Raw genomic sequence first — 17,103 nt, 5'->3', positions numbered from 1 at the left:
GCATGTCTGCATCAGCCAATTATACTGGAGTGTTTTTTCTGTGATGCGTCACAAGTTTTCTTCCAATCGTTTTCTAAAATGTCCTCTTTTAAGTCCGCCCTCCATGTCTGCAAATGGTACATTTATGAAAATCTGTTCTTTTCCCTTTGTCGTCAGTCTTGAGGTGATTCATTCTCAGCGCACTTCACTGCAGAGTGTCACTCTGCAAACAAATGACAGATTAGACATAATTTGGTTGCTTTGCGGTCCATAGTGTACACTCCGCGCCACCTCCTGTGTGTGTGTGTGTGTGTGTGTGTGAGGCAATAAAGAAATAAAATGAGTCAAATGAGCTGCCAGTAATGCATAAATATCAGTATTTACTTGCTAGATGTAGACGTGTATCTGTATGTCTGTATGTATGATGTTACCTAGTGACAACCATCTCCCATTTGAAAATAAAAAATAAAAACAGCTTTGCCCTGCCAAGCTTTGCTGCTTTGACATTTGTTGATGCCTGTGGCACGTTTTTCCTCTGTATTGCTTTGTAGCGATGCAGATTATGGCTTAAAAAAATGACTATACAGTTGAATCACCAACTTTCTAAGTATCAGTATTTAGCTGTGGCCATTGTGTGGTAGAATTAATGGAGTTTGGAAAATGCATCTTTGCTTCAGTACTTTGCTAACAGTCTTCAGTACAACACACATGCACACAAATCCTGAAAATCAAATTTCCTGCAGGATTCCTGTAGATTTAGTGAGAATTCCTACTAAATACTGTGACCGCAATTCTTGTTATTCAAGTGTATATGAGTGCAACCTTCTGTTCCTTTCATCATCTGGAAAACTTGTTTTTGACCAAACAAGGTCGGTGTTAATGGTACTTCTCACTACCCGGAACCTTGAACCCAGGGTTGTGTTAGCGCCGCAACTACATCATTAAATTCTCAGATGATACTGCCATCTTAGGTTTAATGTATGTCTGCTGTATTTCTAAGTACTATTTAGAAATTCAAATACTTGTATCATGGTGTAATGACCCACCTGGTCTTGAATGTTAAAACTACAAAGAAGAAGGCGTTTGATCCTAAAGTGAGTTGGTGACCACAGGCCTGTGATCCTCCACAATAAAACTATCTCACAGGTCTCCTTGTACAAGTGTTTATATTGATAGCTGGAACATACATGTCTGCGTGTAGCAGATTATCATAGCGTCTGTACTTCTTGTGCCCACTCAGAGTTCATGTTTTTTTGTTTGTTGTTTTTTTATTATTCTTTTATTATTTTTGGGGCATTTTTAGGCCTTTATTGACAGGAAAGCTGAAGACATGAAAGGGGAGAAAGAGGGGGAATGACATACAACACGTCGAGGAGTAAACCTCTATATATGGGCGCCTGCTCTACCAACTGAGCAATCCGGGTGCCCAGAGTTTTGATCAGAAGTTTATTGAAATTGTCTTTTATTAGGCGGCCTTTGAGAGTCAAATTAGATAGGGTATCAAACTTGGTTTGGTAACCTGTCCGTGCAATTGAAGTCCAAACTAGTTATTTCCTTGGGTATGTTTTTTGTTTTTACTGTAGCTGTTTTACCCTTGTTTGTTATGTGGAATGTGTTTTATGGATACAGCATGGGTGGAAGCTCAATCCAAATTTCCTACAATGTGGGACTATAAAGTGAATGTTGAATCTTAGCTGAAAACAGGTAAAAGCACATATTAAAGTGTGTTTCAGCCTGTATTCTTTTAATTTGATTGATGGTACCTGAATCCTGGCAGATGCAGTATAATTAAAGGTATGGTATGTTACTTTTGTCATTTGAAGCAGGCAGGAGTATTGACCCTGACGGCAGAAAATAAAATAAAAAAAGGCCCACCTAAAAAAAGAAACTATCGATTTAAGTGTACACTATATTTAGAATATTTTCACTGCTTTATGTTGCCGTCAGACTGGTCTATATCCTTTGCGTTCCACTTCCGGGATTGCTCCAGTGCTGCAGGAGATTCCACCAGATGCATGTATTCCGCTTTCTTTGTGTTTGATTTTTAAATGTGGTGGATTTATGAGGACTATGGTTAACTGCTCCTACAACCTCTGCATGTTAAATTGAGACAGCTAGCTAGACTATCTGTCCAATCTGAGTTTTCTCATTTCGCATGACTATTTGGCAGCGGATCTGTGCGGAGTTTAGCACCGCCCATGACGATTAAATGAATGCCATTAAACCAGAGCACGTTTTCCTCCCATCCCAAAATGCTATGTGGAGTAGCCAGACTTTCCTTCAGCGCACTTTGGAGGAGGGTCTGGTAAAGCGAGACTACCGTCAGTCCTTTCCGACGGGGAACTGAAGCCATTATGTCCATCTGTGCTCTCTTCAAAGCCACCAGGCTCCTTTGACAAAAGCAGTAATTTGACCTCGCAGAACACAGGAGTTGCTGTAGTTTGTGTTATTGTGAGAAAAATATCTGAACTAACTCTTTAAGCTTAACCTTGTGCCAAAATTACTCCAGCAATGAATACACAAGCTGAATAGCGCAGTAGTACAGACATGATCCCTTTATCCTAATGGACCATGATAGATGATATATATGTCTATTTTTGAGTCTTCCAGGTGTGTCTACAAAACACACAAAGCTTAATCAAACCGCCATGTACGATTTCATACTTTTTCTTTATGTGTGTAAAGCTTTATTTTCTCCACCTGGCTGCAAGGCAGATTGGCTCTTAATGTGATTTAGCATCAAAACAGACACAACTGCAGGAGGTAGTTCACTGGGAAAAATAAACCTAAAAACATGGTGGGATTCCAAATATGTCATTTAAATAATTTGCTGGCAAAAAAGGAGATTAGAGTGTGTCTTGCCAGCCAGGTGAAAACAGAAACCACCTGATGTTAACTTTTGTTGCCCTCCCTTCATTTTATCAGTCAGTATCAGAGGTGCTGTGGGGATAAAACCTTTGTTGATGTCATTCAACTATGAATTTTGTTTTTATGTTGGTGTGGGTGTTTATGTGTGTATACAACTTTGCCAATAAACTGTTACAATATATGCATAACATCATGTTTTTCAGTGTAGACAATGTGATGTTAATGCAGTGATTATACTTTTAGGAAGTGAAGGAAAATAGGGGAAGATAAAAATAACAGTTGTGCTTAGGTTCATGTTATTAATAAAGGATTAAGTTACTTTGACCTAAAAGAAGTGTAAATTATTGCACTTGTACTGCACAGCTCACAATATGTGAAACAAGTGTGGCATAAAGACAAAGTGGCATGTAGAAATTCTTTGACCTTTTGCATTATATGCATGAAATGCAGTGCTGCTTATTTACAGTGCTTAGAAGAAGTGAGGTAGGGCATGCCAAATTACTAATGAAATAGGGTTTGGGACTCCCTGGTCCTCTTATGCAACTTAAGTGCTGCAGATAGTTTAAATATCTGCTGCCAGGCTTTATACCACCAAAATAAGGAAATTGGACCACGTTAAATTCTTAAAGCACTATATCACCTTGCTCAGAGTCTAGCACCTATTGAGCTTTTAAGCCTTCACATGCAGCCTGAGATCCTTGTGGTTACGTGGTTGTACAGAATCCGAGCTAAAGGCCAAAGGTGACCTTTTTGGTCAGGCAATGACCTGTCTGAAGAGATCTGTCCAGTTACTGTAAGTCACTGTCACTGTCAATGTATTTTACTCTATGTAAATATCTTCCAAAAGGGCAGTTATATCAGGAATACAAGTAAACATACTTAGTTTGCTGTAACTTAACTAAACAATCATTAAATAAATAGTCCTGTGCAATTACAATAAATAGATTGGTACATTAGCAGGTCAGGTCTCGTATATAAAACCAATGAACCCTGTTTTTACATCTCAGCATTGAGCTGTCAGGGATTCCTCCATCCCACATTGCCCTCTTGTGGATTTCAACATTTGACTTTTCCCTCTGCTTTACTTGATGCTGAGTAGGGTCAATAAAGTGAACATCTGGTTCCATAAGAAAGGCAAACTCTGTCTTGATTGGCCAAGTAGGGACATGGAAACTTCAGTGCACGGCTCCACAGTGGAGAATAGTCAAGTTGATGAAGCACATTAGAGGACCCTGTCTGTGCTCATGAAAGAAGAGTTAGTGGCTACTGTGTTGATGTGATTGTTGGAGTGCACACTTTATCCTATAGTGCTATAATTATTTCATCTTTGTTAGCAAGAAAGGCAGAATTCAAATGCAGTATTTGAAACACCTAAATCCTATTACAGTCTGTGGAATGAAATGTGGAGCACATTTTAGCATGTGTGACAGTTTTAGTTTAAATGAAGCAAAAAGAGAATAAATATTCTTATAGTAGTTTTATTCATAATTACACTTAATGTTTTATCATTTATGTTTCACTCAAATATTGTAAAATCTTTGTAGTTAAAATGTTGTGTCATAACCATATGTCTGCCTATAAAACAAAAGGCTAACAGTTATACTCTAGTTAGTCATTTCAAAACACGGAACAAGTCGAATAGGCATACTGTAAAATCACTGCTGGATATATAGTGAGAAAAAGATGAGACAAGATATTTGATATATTGATTGACATATTTTACATTTCTGCCCTCTAAATCCCATTACATTTATATACCTTTTTATATGGCAAAGGTTTTAAAAGGTAAACCGTTTTTATTTTAAATATCACAGGTTTTTAATGCATGGTTCACATTGTCTCGTTACATCTGGACGCAGTGGAGGAAAGTGAGATAATGACAAGTCAACATTTACAATATATTTGCATATAAACGCATATATATATATATATATATATATAAATGCATATTTTAAAGAACAATATGTTAAAAAGCAAATGATAAAAAGAAAAGGCAAAAAACAAACAAATCAGTTATCAGTGTTTTAAATTAATCATCTATTTGATTAACATTCTATTCACTATTATCATCATCATCATCCTCGATAGATAAATACTAAAAAAGACTAAACCAGATACAACCTGAACTTGATCAATAAAATGTCACATGTACTATGATATAGACAACATAGGTACACATAGGATATAGGCACAGGGCAGTCCTAATATCAGCATCATTCAGGTAGGAAGGCCTCCTTCAGACTGTGCAATGCCTCCTCCTTAGTGATCTTCTTCCACTCCTCAGGAATCTTTGTTGGCCCCTGCTTGTATTCCTTTGCAAACCTCTCACTGAACCTCGCCAACACATACCTGTAAATTAAAGATTATTTAGCTTTAAGTTCAGTCAGATTTGCATCTAACAGTATTTACACTGGTTCATAAAATTTGTAAGAGAAATCATGATTATGATTGTTAAGTCTAAATAAACCACACAGTACCTCCAGTAAGCACTAGGCATCTGGCTGTCCTCAGGGGCAATGATCCAGTCTGGGTAGAGGGAATGGAGGACCCTGCGTGCCGCAGACATGTCTTCTGTGTCTTTGCTCATGCCTGGGTTGTCCTTTGTCATGCTTTCAGGGCAACTGAGAGGACAGGACATAGAACCTGAGTCATGGGGCAACATGTCTTTGGGCCTGTGGAGCAGAGCCCTGTGAACCTCATGCCCCATCTCGTTCAGCTCACATGGGGCTCCGCAGAGAGGACATTGCTGGTCACAGCCTCTCACTCTACTTAAAAGCAAGCATTGGGGCTGAATTGGAAGGCACTGAAGAAGTTGGGTGATATCCACATTTTGGGAGAACTCCTGGGCTAGGTCCAACCGCATTACAGCCAGTAACTCCATTAGACATTTGACAAAGCGATCCCATTCTGTGGTGATACTGAAAAAAGGTCCGTCCAGAGAGGCCCTACTGACATCCACATCTCCATCTCTCTCTAAAGTGAGGCACACTCTCTCCAGCAGTGGCTTTGTATCACTCAGTGCTCCATTGGTACCTTCTGCCGCTTGGCTCACTGCTACTGCAATCTTTCCGATGATTTCTCCAAGTCTCTGTTGTCTCCATTTATTCAAGCTGGTTGATTCAGAGAGGTGAGCCACCACTTTCTCCTGGATCTTCCTCACTCTGATGTTTTCATAGGAAAGCAAATATTCCAGGAAGCTTTCAAAGCAGTCCTCCTCTATAAGCTCTTCCAGCAAGCTTTGGTGGAAGGCGCGTGGGGACTGATACTGCTGGGCTTTACCTTGGATTTCTTCTACAATACACATCCCCAGTGGTCTATAGATGTAGTCCGACACTGCAGGTTTGATGATCATGGAGGTAAATGCTTGAGCCACTCTCTGGCACTGGTCTCTCTTTCGGAACTGGTAGATAAACTCTGCCATGTAGGTACTCTTAGTTGCAGTGATACCTGTCAAAAGCTCACTGTCCTTGGCATAGCGGTCATGTAGTTTTTGAAAGTCTTGGCATGCAGCGCTGCAGAGATAAACTTTCAGTTCCACTTCAAAAGCTGATCTGATTTCCATTGATGTTTCTTTTAAAGCTTTTTCAACATTGTCTAACAGTGTTGTAACGTAGCTGTCAGAAAAATCAGCTGGTAAGCTAGATTTATCTGCAACAAACTGATTGTATTCTTCTATGATATTGCATGCTACCCGTTGAGCTTCTAACCTCTGCTGTCTGTTGTTGTCTTCAAACATATGCTTTAATCTGCTGCGGTATCCAAAGTGCTCATCATAAACTTGGAAGCTAGCTGTCTGGTTTTGGCCGTTGACTTCAAGTTTTTTCATGTGTTTGTGGAGACCACGGCTGATTAAATTCTCTTTCAAAATATCAGTCACTCTTGCAGTAATATCATCTGTCTCTGAAGGCCTGAAGTCAAAGTTGGACAACGTCTTACTCCATGCACCCTCGAACTCCTCTTCTAGCTCTGTATCTTGAAGGAGAACTTTGGTTGACTTGCTGTTCTCTAACAGTGTGCGTAGCTTGGATTCCTGTTCTTTTTCCAGTAAGCCCTCAAATTTTTCCAACTGTGTTAAAGAACAATGGCTCTCGTTGACTGTCCCCAACCTTTGTATTATGTCTTCAGTTACTCGCTCCTGAAGGTCATCCATATTGCTCATTAGGATTGGCCTGAATGTGTTCATTTTGAGAAGGTTTTCTTTCATCAAATAGGCCTCTCCTTTTGCCCTGAGTTTGTCCACCTCTGTTTTGACTTCCTCTCTGGCTTCATCCTTTAGCTCACTCAGAAGGCCATTTTCGATTGAAGCGTCTACAGCCTTTGCCTTTGTGGAGAAGATTTTCCTTCTTGCCCCATTAAGCCAGCTTTCAATGTGTTCCAGGAAAGTATTCTCCCACTGGGAAAGCTCTGTGCACAATAAAGAGAAGGCTAAAGCTATGTCAGTATTGTGCATACCAATGGAGAATGATTCTGCTTTCACTGTATCCCAAACAGCACACAAACGGCTCATAAATTCAGGCAGACCTTTGGCTTCAGACTTGGCTGCACACTTCTTCAATGCCTCCAACAGGTTTTGCTTAAGCTTTAACACAGCCTTACTATACTGCATATCAATTGGTTCAGAGAGGGACATATTGTACCAAGGCCCTTTGACACAGGTGATGGAGCTTGTGGTTTTTGCATAATTGTTATTAGCATTGCTGGTTCCTCTGTCCCCAATCTCAGTCTGAAGCATATCCGATACACGTCTTAACTGTGATGCTTGTAATAAGCTGTTTATGCTTTCATCCTGGGCCAGGAGTTGGCAAATGGGCATGGAGCCACATTCTTTGATGCGTAAGAGAGCATTGACTATGACAGTGAAGTTAGCTTCAAACTCAGTACCCACATGTGAAGAGATGCTCTGCATTAAGACATCACTCAATCCTGTTGCAACAGTGGCCATCTCATTGTCGTGGATCAGCATATTACTGTTGTCTAGAGACATTGAGCAGAGACCTACATCAATTAAAAACAGAAAATCACACTCCATGTCCTTTCTGAGGTTATCAGGGAGACACAGGGCAACCATGTACACCCCTCTGGTGGCTCTTTTCCTTCCATCAGGAAATTTCACCCCAAATAATGCAGAAAGAACCTCAGCGTTCCTATCATGATGTACTCCGAGGTTTGTCACCACTCGGGTTCTGCACTGTTCTTGAGGAAGGCGGCGTTTAAGCTCTGCAAAGACACAACCCAGCCAGCGGATGGGAATGTTTGAGGCATCTCCATCCATTATTTCAAGTGGAATTCCATAGAGAAGAAGGTCTGTAGCTAAGCTAGGTAGACGCAACACATTGTGGCTCCCACTGCCGGGGCTGATGTGTGTTAGCTCAAAAATCAAGCCCATCTCACGCAAAAAGTGCTCCAGTCCCAGCTTGGACGGATCAGGTTCAAAAGGCTGTGAACATGATGCTACATGATCAAAGGAAACATCTAGACACATTTGTTGTTGCTCAGAAACTTGCTGCTCTTCAGTTGTGTCCTCTTCGAATGTTGAATCTGTGCAGAAACTATCACTGTCCCCTAGGTCGTCAATGATTCCATTTTGGAGCTCACCACAATGTTCTGGCATAGCATCCTTCATTTCTGTCTGCAGGTTTGTGAATAGATCTTGTGGAGTGTTTAGTTTTTCGATTTGCTTCAGCCAAAGCCTAAGTTTCATCCAACTGAGGAAATAAGTTCTTTCCACTGTATCTGTTGTGAAAAGCGCATCAGTGAAAATCTTCATCGCTGGAGTCATCTTGTAGCTGCTCAACTCTACCAAGATGTCTTTCTTTTCTTTTTGCAGTTGGGGATCAATTTCTTTTCCTTCTTTTCTCTGTTTACTCTCCTCCTTTTCCATTTCAGCAAGTTTGCTCCACAAAGGCCCCTGCAAAGGAAGCTGTTTCTCTCTAAATTGAGCAGATCCCTCATCTAAACCTCTCAATACTTCCTCCACTTTGGCCATTGCCTTCTCACAGGCTGCCCCTTCATCTACATTAAGGTCAAGCTCCTCTGCTAATTTTGCTGCTGCCTCAAGTGTAACATGTTTCAGCTCATCTGGTAACATATCTTTCAGGATGTCACACAGCCTATTAGCCAGTTCCTCCTCACTCAAATCTCTCCCTTGCAGCACTGATCCTCTGGGAACCCCCATGTATTCTTCAAGGTTCGGACCAGAAAACCCCACAACTCTGTTCTCATTCTTCTCATCATCTGATAGGTCAATCAATATGAGCTTGCTGGCCATATTTTTGCAGGAGGCAAGAATTAGTTTTTCTTTCTCCCTAAGATCCCCACAGAAAACAACCACAGCTGAAGACACTTTACATAGAAGGCTGAGGCATTTCTCATGTGAACTGGCATCACCACGGAGGTTAGAGATTACCATAGGGACAGGGAAAATATCTCTGGTAGTGTCTCCAGTGGGTAGATACCATCCAATCTCTACCAGGCCATTGGAAAGCCTACGTGGAAGCTGTACTCCATCCATTCCTCTGTGGAGAAATGTGTCATTGGGAGATCTGAGTCCACTTATAACATTGTTTAGTACCTGGGACTTAGAGACACCACTATGACCAAGCTTTACACAAGAAACTACAGGCATGTATGTACTTGCCAAATCCCCCTCATAGACCTTACTGTTATTCTCCGGAAAATGAGACCTCCATTGGCTTACAGCACCTCTCAAAGGCCAAAGAAGGAAGCGACCAGGTTCTTCTGGATCTATGTTTGGAAGGACTAGGGGCACAGCAAACTGGCATTGCAACATGCGCACAGTCATCTCCTGCTGAAGGAAAGTGTTGGCAGACATAAAGACAGCTGCAACTACATCAAGAGGGTTGATGGCACTCTGGCTTTCTCCTCCGAAATCATTGATTATCTCCTCGGGTGATTTGTTGGCATTGTTCAGAACATCATGCAGAGGTTTGCAGCAAGGACTTCGGGCATCTGGGCTAAGCAGCCAAAGGCGTTGGAGGAAAGCATTTGGTAGATCCTTGGGCTCCATAGGTTCCTGGTCCTCCAGAGCCCAAGTGCTGATGTCCAACATAGATGCTGGGTCCAGTGGTGTAGTCCTGAAGGCCTCCAGGCCCATCTTATTTAGGACCTCTGCCTGTGCATTGATCTTTGGAGGTTCTGGTTTGAAAAATATCAATATAATATCAATTATTTAGCCTGTGGATTACCAACATTTTTAAATCTTACATAGTAATATAGTTCTATTCAGTTAAAGGTGCTCTAAGCCAGTCATCCCAAACTGTGGTATGCGGACCATTTAACCTTCATTTTACCAGGAAATTCCCATAAAAAATAAGAATATGTATATTGATATAAAATTTTAATTTAAATGAAATTGTCAAGTTATTATGTGATTACTAAAATAGGCTAGTGGCGCCGTGATGTTCAAGTCCACATCTGAAGATTAATAATCAAAGCCTGTTGTTCAAATGAACCTGATTATGCCCTTGGGCGCTTGAGTAAATAAATAAATTAAATATGTGGCAACCGTTGTGTGCAGTAAACTTTCTTTTAACAAGCCTGTTGTACCGATGTGATAACCAGTTATAGTTTTAGTGCTAGTATTAAGAGGTGGAGATTAATTCAGGTAGGACTTTGTGTAGACATATTTTATTATGTGTATTATGAGGTGGTCCGCGAAAATAGTGGATCACACACAAAAAGTTTGAAAACCCCTGCTCTAAGCGATGTTGGGTGACGGCACTTCTTGTTGATGTTAGAAGTATTTTCAAATAAAACGAGGCTAGCTCGCCCCTCCCTCCTCCTCATCCCTTCCCCCTCCCTTCCGTGCTTCCGCGCTTCCGCGCACTGTTGTAGCCTAAAAAACATGTGACATCGCTTTGAGCACCTTTAAGAATTGAATTTCATATGATTAGGAAAAAAGCCAAATAATTGCTTTAATTTGGCTAAAGCCAGGCTCAGACTGCAGGAGTTCCAGGCAATTTATCCCCAATTTAGCCCTCCCGTTAATCAGTGGAGAAATGGTAATATGAGCAGTTCACAGATCCAATATTAAACCTCCCGAACTGTTCTCACTCAAGAACCAAGGACCGACAACCTGTGTTGACAGTGTCTCCCAAACTGTGATGTGCCATTATTTTCAAATCTTGTAGTGTGTGCATGTTTAAGATTAGAGAAAAGAATATCTGTGAAGATTCTCCTTATGTGTATGTTGCAACTGTATTTCAAAATCGGTTAGGATTTTAAAACTCCTGTATTCTAAGCACGGCTTCAAAGTGGTAAAAATGTTGTAGTTCTACTTTCGAAAATCCTCACGCAAAGTTTAAGTGCAAACTAATTTGTATTTAAATGTCTAGACCCCCAATATAGAACAAGCTTACTTTGTCAGATATATTCATAGGAAGAAAAAAATCTGTGTTATATTTGGGTCAATACTGTAATTTTTCTTTGAACTAATCAAAGTTAGTTGTTTTTGTAGAAAATGTGAAAAAATTTGAATATTTTTAACTTGACTTGCATAGCATATAGATTGTGTGGTGCATGCCTTTGAATATAAACTTGTACCGAGTTTTTATCAATCCTTAATTTGTGCAATAGTTTTCAGCTGTTCCCTCAACTAATTTGAATTACAAGTAACAAAAGATTTTTATCTTAAAATCTAAGATCTTAAAATTCATTATCAAACTAACAATAATTTTCCTATTAATTTTGTTAATGTTAGTAAATGTCATATATAACAGAACATTAACAGTTAACAATTTAGAAACAGAAAAGCACATTATCCTTATAGCCAACTAGTCATTACATTTTAGTTCAGAGTCTCTCCGCTACACATGCAAACAAACCAGCAGTGTTTCCCTTAAAGGTCCCATGGCATGAAAATTTCACTTTATGAGTTTTTTTAACATTAATATGAGTTCCCCCAGCCTGCCTATGGTCCCCCAGTGGCTAGAAATGGTGATAGGTGTAAACCGAGCCCTGGGTATCCTGCTCTGCCTTTGAGAAAATGAAAGCTCAGATGGGCCGATCTGGAATCTTGCTCCTTATGAGGTCATAAGGAGGAAGATTACCTCCCCTTTCTCTGCTTTGCCCGCCCAGAGAATTTGGCCCACCCATGAGAGAGAGAGAGACATCATGGCTTTCAAACAATCAAAGTGGCAGTTGGTCAAGGCCACACCCCCACTGAGTGGGTGGAGACCTTGCCCCCCCACTCTCTCCTCCTCAATAGCTGCAGACACAGACATACTAAGGAAAGCTCATTGTGGGACTGGCTCTAGTGGCTGTAATTCTGCACCAAGGCTGAATTTCGGGAAAGAGACTTGAGATACAGTATTAGGGGACCACTAAGGTCTATATAAAAGCATCCAAAGAGCACCATGTCATGGGACCTTTAAAAGCACCATCCCGTGGTGCCATTACCTTCCAAATTTACACTTGCTTCAACCAACCTAATTATCATTAATTAGTAAATTCATTACAGCATTCAGCAATGCTGTGTTTTTATCCAATCACATCCACTTGGTTAGCAAAAGTTATCCAAAGCCAGGGCAATTTCTGTCTTCCTTAATGGCATGAACAGACCTTCCAAAATAAAACTTGATAGCTAACAAAATGATTTGGTATCATGGTTGTTGTACACAGATTTTGCATCATCACCCAAAGCATTCACTTCAGTAGAATGTAAACATATTTGGATTAGCTGAGGTTAAGGGTAAACATTACCCTTAACCCTTAACACATTTTTAGGGGTAACACAGTCTGTTTGTTTGGGTTGCTGCAGCAGCATCTCTACAAGGTGCCACTGATTTATCTGGAGAACAACACACTTGATAAATATAAAATTAGTGCAAAAACAGATGCATCAGTTATTGTTTTGTTTAATGCAATTGTACACTATTGCCACAAGCCAAAGAATGACAAAGTCATACTGTTTGCCATTTATTTCTGCTTAGGCCTTCCTTTAAAATTGTTAAAGTGGTGTTTTTATCAATACATGTTAATTGATTAATCTACAGCATATTTGGGTATGTTAAAAAGTCCTTTAAAAATGAAAAACATTTCTATGATACACAACCCATTAAAAACAAAAAGGAAACATACTTTTCTTTTTGCTGCTCAGCCTCTTAGGAAGCTTGAGTGACATGTTAATCCAGTCGAGTGTCTCTCCTCTCCGTTTTAAATTAGTTTTTCTTCTCTGGTCAGCCACATCACTGGCAATGTGGAGTGTTTACTCAAAACCTGTGATTAAAATTCATAACATAAACATTACTGACATACAAAAGGCAGCACAACACAATCAAAATTACCTGCAAGCTTCTTTGGACTAATACCATATATGTAAATGTAAAAACCTGTGTTGTCCTACAATAGATGAGAGTATGTTGTAGCCTGCTGTCTCAAGGGACTGCTCGTTAAAAGTACGGAGGAGACTGGTTTAACCAGACTTTTATCTTCCTGAAATGCTTCACTGAAGCAGGAATCTCCTCCCTGTTTCATTTTTCTTTTCACTAATATAAAACCTGACTCATAACAGGCTGAACATGATATGCTGATATAGTGGCCTCTACTCAAATCAGCAGACTGTCAGAAAGATAAAGGACCACTGATAGCTCATCATTGAGGTGACTAGCCTACCTCCTTTTTTTTTTTTAACACTTTATGGCTTAAAGCTTACAGCGCTCTAGATTCAGCTTAGTTTGGAGTTTGGCTGCTTTCCAATGGTGCTAGAATTAATGAGGTTGGTGAAAGTAAGGAAGAAGGTGATATGTCATCAGTTTACCAGTTTGGATAGCCTCTATTGTGACTTCTGTTTTTAGCTAACACTAGATTAAAGTATTAATTTCACAATGTAAAAATACTCCATTACAAGAGAAAGTCATGCATTTAAAATCTCACTTAAAGCACCAGTGTGTAGGATTTAATGGGCTCTATTAGTAGATATGGAAAAGAATATTCATAATTGTTGTGTTTTTGTTATCTTAGAATGAGCCCTTTATATCTACATAGGGAGCGATCATTTTCCACAGAGCCTTGTTTCTACAGTAGCCTAAAATAGACAAACCAAACACTGGCTCTAGAAAGGGGCCTTATGCATTTTTACATTACCTGAAGGCACCTTAATTCTACAATGTGCTTGCTACATGCTTTGTATACTTTTGGGCTTTCCTCTAGTATTTTCGCAAATATATTCCTATATTTGTTGTTATTTAAATAACATGTGAGAAGTTTAGAGGGGAAATATCTATTTGGTAAAACTGCTGTGGGCGGATCTCGGACGCTGTTGCTATTATAGCCTACCGGCGGGATAAATGACTCTTGCACCCGACGCAAATCTAAAATGGGTTGGTCTGAAGTAGCTACATTACTCATAGGTGTGGTTTGGGCGTAACGTGCAATAAACCAATCAGAGTGTTATCTCACATTCCCTTTAAAAGCAGGCGCGCTTGTTCCATGGTGGATTGCTATTATAATGGAGGATTTGCTAGGCGCACGCTCTTAATACATCCAGGAGTGGTTCACAGCCGACATTAGACCGGGATTACCTCACTATAGACGATGCAGCTCTTCTGTCTCTCCTCTCCCATGCTGCTGCTGGGGCATTTGGGTTTAGTGGCATTGGCACATGCAGTTCAACATCACATCTCTAATATTTCCTCATTTATATCATCAACACATCCATGATTCATGGAAATGTTGTGTAAAACAAGGTCATATTTTTCCTTGTAATTATGTATGGTTTGCAAAAATGGGAACTGCTGGGTCCGTGAGATGAGAGAAGCAAAGTGTATGCGCGGTGTGCACACTCTACATTACGGCCAAGCATGCGCCCTTAAAATAGCATCTGAATAATGCGCCACTGATTTTAGACTAGGTTTTTCCTGGTCAGTGGCGGAATTGTTTTCTGAAAGTGCAAAATAGCACTAGGGAACGTTCGCGCAGGAACACGCCTCCTCTTTTTGCTGAACCGCCCCCGGGAGCGCAAATTCATTCCCTAATTTACCAACGTGCATCTGTGGAGGGAAAAGTCCGCTGTGCGTCGGGTGCAAAATAGGAATGATACATGCGTAGGTTTACAAAGTCAATTGCGCTGGGTGCAAGATAGGGCCTATTGTGTTTTATAATCTGATCTCAATGTGAAATTGTTATCTGTAAAAAGTAACTAGTAACTCCAGCTGTCAGACAGCCTCGATGTCATATGTGGAGTGTAAAGTGGAGCATAGCATACTTCAGAGAATGACGACTTACAGCAATTCCTTTTTACCACTGTTTAAATGACAGGTGCATGGGTGTGAATTTTGGGTAAAATGTGATCTGAATCAGGCTTGCCTTGTGTCATTCGTGAACTAATAGAAAACATAACACTAAGTGAGAAATAATAATGAATTAGCAATAGTTTATTAATTAAGTTATCATCAATTACTGTTTTTTGTGTTCACAATCGTTTAGCTTTCACATTCTAATATAGTTGGAGTTAACTGTTATTCACTTGTTCATACTGTAAACATAGTATCTAGCAGTCCGTTCTTATGGCTTATCATTATTTTATTATATTGTTATAAACTTGTTAGATGTCTGTTACTGTAATTGTATTTCCTTAGTGTATTACTAATGCATATAAACCCCAGGTCTCATTTATATTTCTTCTGAAATAAGAGAAAAAAAGAACATTGCCTAGATAATCAGGTAGTCCTAGTCAGGTAAATATTAAGGGCTGTAATCCAGTTTGTGAATGTGCTCTGCTTTTTTTAAATTACTGAATCTGCTTAATATCTGTCTTAATATAGTGTTTGATGTAATATACCCTTCAGCACAAAACATATTTCTCCTCATACAACAAGTATGCAGTTTAATGTATAATTTATCAAATAAGACCAATATATTAATGCTATTCTTAATGCAAATATTTCAATATCTCTGTAGCAGTGGCATTGTAGTGGTAGAATTTGGAATAAAATCATAATATTCTTACCTATTTTTGCTCATACAATTGCTTGGTAAAAGAAGTATCCTTCACATTGTATGTGTCACCCCCGCTGTGGTTGTGTGTCTGTCAGGAGAGCTCTTATACCTGACTGTTCAGTGATAAGACACATTCCTGCACTTCTATCTAAGAACAAAATGAACATCAGTCACATGGACACAGACTCACAGCACACGTAGGCAAGTGACATTAGTCATTGTGTAAAACTTCTTCACTTGACAGGCTTGATATTCAGATAGCAGCTTACAGTGTCTCTTTCACAGTGCAGAGCCATGGTGAAATGTAATCACAGACACCTGCCCAAGGTATTATCATTGGTCTGCAGGGGTCAGATGTGAGGCTCCAAACAATGACGCACAAAAACCCTAGTAATGTGTGATCTCTCAGATATAGGTCTATCTGATAACTACCAATAAGTACCCGTACATGTTTCTTTCAATTAGAATTAGAAACATTGCCAAACTCAGATCTGTTGTATAACAATCTGAACTAGGGATGATCATTAATGCTTTTATATCATCCCGGCAGGATTACTACAATTTCCTTTTCACCTGCCTCAGCAAGTTATCCCAGGACCCATTTATGGTCCAGAATGCTGCTACAACGCTGATGATTGTCCAGCAGGCCGACTCCCATCACTCCCATCTTATCCTTTTTACATTGGCTTCCTATCAAATTCAGGATTAATTTTAAGGTTCTGACATAGAGAGCCTTGCATGGTCAGGCACCTGTGTACATCTCTGACCTGCTCCATTTTTTTTTTCAGAAAGCTTATTTTCCTTGATAACCTGCTCCAGCTAGCCTCACTGTATTTTCTTAGAACCCCCTGTGGCATAACCGTTTTACCCTTAAGGTGTTTGCATTTCAAATGAATGAGAGTGCATATAGCAAAATATGGTATCCTGTACTTGAACCTCAACTTTATTATCACAAAAGAAGTGTGGCTGGCAGTCGGCCATTAAAAACACACAAATAAATCCTGGGAATATGGCGATTAGAATAAAAAGCAATGTAAAATAATAAAACGTTTTACAGAATTAACTAACATTAGAAAACTTAAATCACTGTATATTCACAACATTTTTATTTTAAATGGCCTTATGTATTTGGAGTAAAAGGAAAAGACTAGATTTAACTCAGACACCTTTGCTGCAGATATGCTGATTTTCAGTTTGCAAATCCAGGTGGATTCAAACCTGGTGCTTCTTTCCAATTTGTCACCCTTCTTCTATAATAATTACAAGCGGGCAAAGGAGATTTGCAGTTGAAATCTTTAA

General features: G+C 39.7%; 1 protein-coding gene across 1 annotated transcript; it reads right to left on the bottom strand.

Moving 5' to 3' along the window:
* Nucleotides 1-4,309: 4,309 nt before the first annotated feature.
* si:dkey-202l22.6 (interferon-induced very large GTPase 1) lies at nucleotides 4,310-15,935 on the bottom strand. Its single transcript, XM_039786620.1, has 4 exons — nucleotides 15,815-15,935; nucleotides 12,946-13,083; nucleotides 5,325-10,002; nucleotides 4,310-5,196 (listed from the first exon to the last, which is right to left on the bottom strand). The coding sequence occupies exons 2-4, from the start codon at nucleotides 12,986-12,988 to the stop codon at nucleotides 5,061-5,063; spliced, it is 4,857 nt and encodes a 1,618-aa protein (XP_039642554.1). The 5' UTR covers nucleotides 12,989-13,083; nucleotides 15,815-15,935; the 3' UTR covers nucleotides 4,310-5,060.
* Between the last annotated feature and the right edge of the window lie 1,168 nt (nucleotides 15,936-17,103).

This window comes from Perca fluviatilis, chromosome 2 (assembly GCF_010015445.1).
Source record: "Perca fluviatilis chromosome 2, GENO_Pfluv_1.0, whole genome shotgun sequence".
NCBI lineage: Eukaryota > Metazoa > Chordata > Actinopteri > Perciformes > Percidae > Perca > Perca fluviatilis.
Note: the sequence above shows the minus strand (reverse complement) of the source record. Positions and strands in the feature narration are given on the sequence as shown.

Bases quoted from the DNA above. Each gene is read 5' to 3' on its own strand.
- si:dkey-202l22.6 (XM_039786620.1), bottom strand. From the start codon at position 12,988: ATGTCACTCAAGCTTCCTAAGAGGCTGAGCAGCAAAAAGAAAA. The intron at 10,003-12,945 runs GTATGTTTCCTT...TTTTCAAACCAG, and splicing joins GCTGAGCAGCAAAAAGAAAA to AACCTCCAAAGATCAATGCA. The intron at 5,197-5,324 runs GTACTGTGTGGT...TTTAATTTACAG, and splicing joins ATGCCTAGTGCTTACTGGAG to GTATGTGTTGGCGAGGTTCA.